This window comes from Nicotiana sylvestris, chromosome 9 (assembly GCF_000393655.2).
Source record: "Nicotiana sylvestris chromosome 9, ASM39365v2, whole genome shotgun sequence".
Classification (NCBI taxonomy): Eukaryota; Viridiplantae; Streptophyta; class Magnoliopsida; order Solanales; family Solanaceae; genus Nicotiana; species Nicotiana sylvestris.
Window position 1 is genome coordinate 63,199,379 of NC_091065.1, and position 2,492 is coordinate 63,201,870.

Here is a 2,492-nt window from a genome sequence, read left to right on the forward strand (position 1 = left end):
TGCTGGGGAAAATTCTCCTTTTTTTTCCCTCTTCGCTTCACTTTCATGGAATGAACCATCTGGAGGCTATTTTTCTGTCTCAATTGAAGTTTGTAAATTGTAGTTTTATTTGAGGAAGAAGTGGCGAAACTGCATCCCCATTTCTTTAAAGTGTTCTTTAAATTGTAACATCTTGTTGACTGAGTTTGTTGTAACATCTTGCACTTGATTTGAAATTCAGACAATTATATGACTAGGTGAGAGGTATGTTCATGCAGCAATTTAAAACAATAAAATATATTCTATAGTAGCAAACTCAAGCCCATCAATTAAATATTACTTTGATTCACCACCTGAACCATACACCTAATTCAAGCAAAAATCATCATTGCTGACAAAATGTAATGTGCTTACGTGATATAAATATGAAGGAGTTGACCAGTCAAAGAAATATTTTAAATTTTTTTTTTTCTTTTCACTACCCATTAAAGATTAATTGCCAAATAATCAAAACGTAAAACTTACTACTACTACTACTACTTGAAATAGAAAAAAAAAGAAAAAAGAAAAAAGAACCAAGATGGTGAAATAATACATTAAATGATAACAATCTCTTTAAGTTAAATTATTTCAGCTGTAGTTTGATGAGAGCAAACCAAAAAATAATAGAAATTATAATTTATACTATTAGTACATACTATAACTTAAATCCGAAACAGTAATAGTAATGGTTTTAGGAAGAAGAAGAATCAAACTTGTAGTGTTTATCAACAGCAAGGGACACATCCCAAGTGCAACTAAGTCCTTTTGGAATAATCACAAGATCTCCTCCTCCAAACTCCACTGATGTTTCTGTTGAGTTCTTTGGGTACACTTTGACTTTCCCTCTCAACAAATAACATGTCTCTTCTGCATCAAATTTTAATTGGTATTTCCCTGGTGAACAACCCCATCTGTTTATATATAAACATCAAAAGAAAAACTCATTAGACTAATAAATTACTTGTTTAATGAAAGTTATAAACCAAAGAATATACAAAAGTACTCACTTTGGCCAAGATTTTATGCCTAATTCAGAGAGTTGGGCTTCTGAAGGGTTTTTCTGGACAATGATTCTTAGATTTGATGATGAAAAAGAGTCTGAGTTGGACTGATCAGCATCCATGGAAAAACTATGCGTAATCTTATAAAGTTATTTGTAAGGTAAAGGAAGAATCTTTTAAAAAGGGATGGGTGCTTTGTTCGGTTTTATATACTACCTACTTCCTTGTAATGTAGGAGTAGTAACATTCTTTGACTTATTACATCCAACCATGTCGCCTGTCGGGCTCAGAAAAATAATTGGAATTTTTAGCTGCTTAATTCTTGCATCGTTGGTATTGTTATTGTGTTGAGATTATTATTATTATTATTATTATTATTATTATTATTATTATTATTATTATTATTTATTATTATTGTTGTTCTTGTTGTTGTGTCACTTGTAATTTTTGATTTGAAAACTTAAATTGGCTTGTACTTGTGATAGTCAGTGGGGAAGCAATGAAATTCAATAAGGGTGTTCAAATTTTGAATATCCTTTGCCAGTTAGCTATGCAAAGTGTTCAAAGCCTATTTTTTACTCAATAACACGTACTATTTTATCTTATATAAAGTATAATTTTTCGATGTAGGGTGTTCAGTTGACTACCCTTGACCATACATAGCTTTGTCCCTGGTGGTAGTATAATTTGTACTAGTTCTACAAATATGATTCAATTTGTTTTTTTTTGGTTCAGAAAGATAACATATATTACTAGTGAATACGTACAGAGAGTCGGGGCCTAACTGGCTCCCTATTACCAGCCGTAGTGCTAGATTCAAGCCATAAGCTACTACTACTATTTACAGTTGTCATGGTCATCCTATTGGAATTATCATCATGACAACTAATTACGTCCATTTCTTAAATTCATGGTGATACATTCTAGTTTGAGAAAAAGAAAGAAAATGACAACGTTCCAACGAACAAAATATCGTCTCTTAAACGGAGTCTGATAATCTTAAAACTATTCTCTCGCTCTTTTTCTTTCTATTTTTAGCATGATCTGGTAAGATAAAAATTAGAATAGAAAAATTAGAGACGAACCCCTTTCGCCGAAAAATTATACTCTATATATAAGACAAAATCTGTTTTTTACTTTTATATACTATGTTATGAATTCTCGTGACCTAGTCCAAAGCATAATTTAATGGTCAAGGAGTTCAAAACCGTTGTAAGATTATTGATTCAATTCTCACTAGTTATATATATATATTTTTTAATTTCTTAGGGAAATCCTGCCTCCGTCGCTCGTTAACAGATCAGTAAAAACTGATAGATCGAGTATAGGATTCACCTGGTCAAAAAGTTGACCAGAGAAATAACGTTTTTTTTTGTTGTGCAAAGACCAGAGAATTATCTTAATTGGCAGGAAACGTGGCAACATTATAGTAGACGATGCAAACATCCGTTTGACCAGGGTATCATGATC

The 2,492-nt window shown here is 31.7% G+C and overlaps 1 protein-coding gene across 1 annotated transcript; it reads right to left on the reverse strand.

Moving 5' to 3' along the window:
* Positions 1-579: 579 nt before the first annotated feature.
* Positions 580-1,234, reverse strand: LOC104239735 (uncharacterized). Its single transcript, XM_009794453.2, has 2 exons — positions 1,029-1,234; positions 580-932 (listed from the first exon to the last, which is right to left on the reverse strand). The coding sequence occupies exons 1-2, from the start codon at positions 1,142-1,144 to the stop codon at positions 713-715; spliced, it is 336 nt and encodes a 111-aa protein (XP_009792755.1). The 5' UTR covers positions 1,145-1,234; the 3' UTR covers positions 580-712.
* Between the last annotated feature and the right edge of the window lie 1,258 nt (positions 1,235-2,492).

Bases quoted from the DNA above. Each gene is read 5' to 3' on its own strand.
- LOC104239735 (XM_009794453.2), bottom strand. From the start codon at position 1,144: ATGGATGCTGATCAGTCCAACTCAGACTCTTTTTCATCATCAAATCTA. The intron at 933-1,028 runs GTGAGTACTTTT...ATATATAAACAG, and splicing joins GGCATAAAATCTTGGCCAAA to ATGGGGTTGTTCACCAGGGA.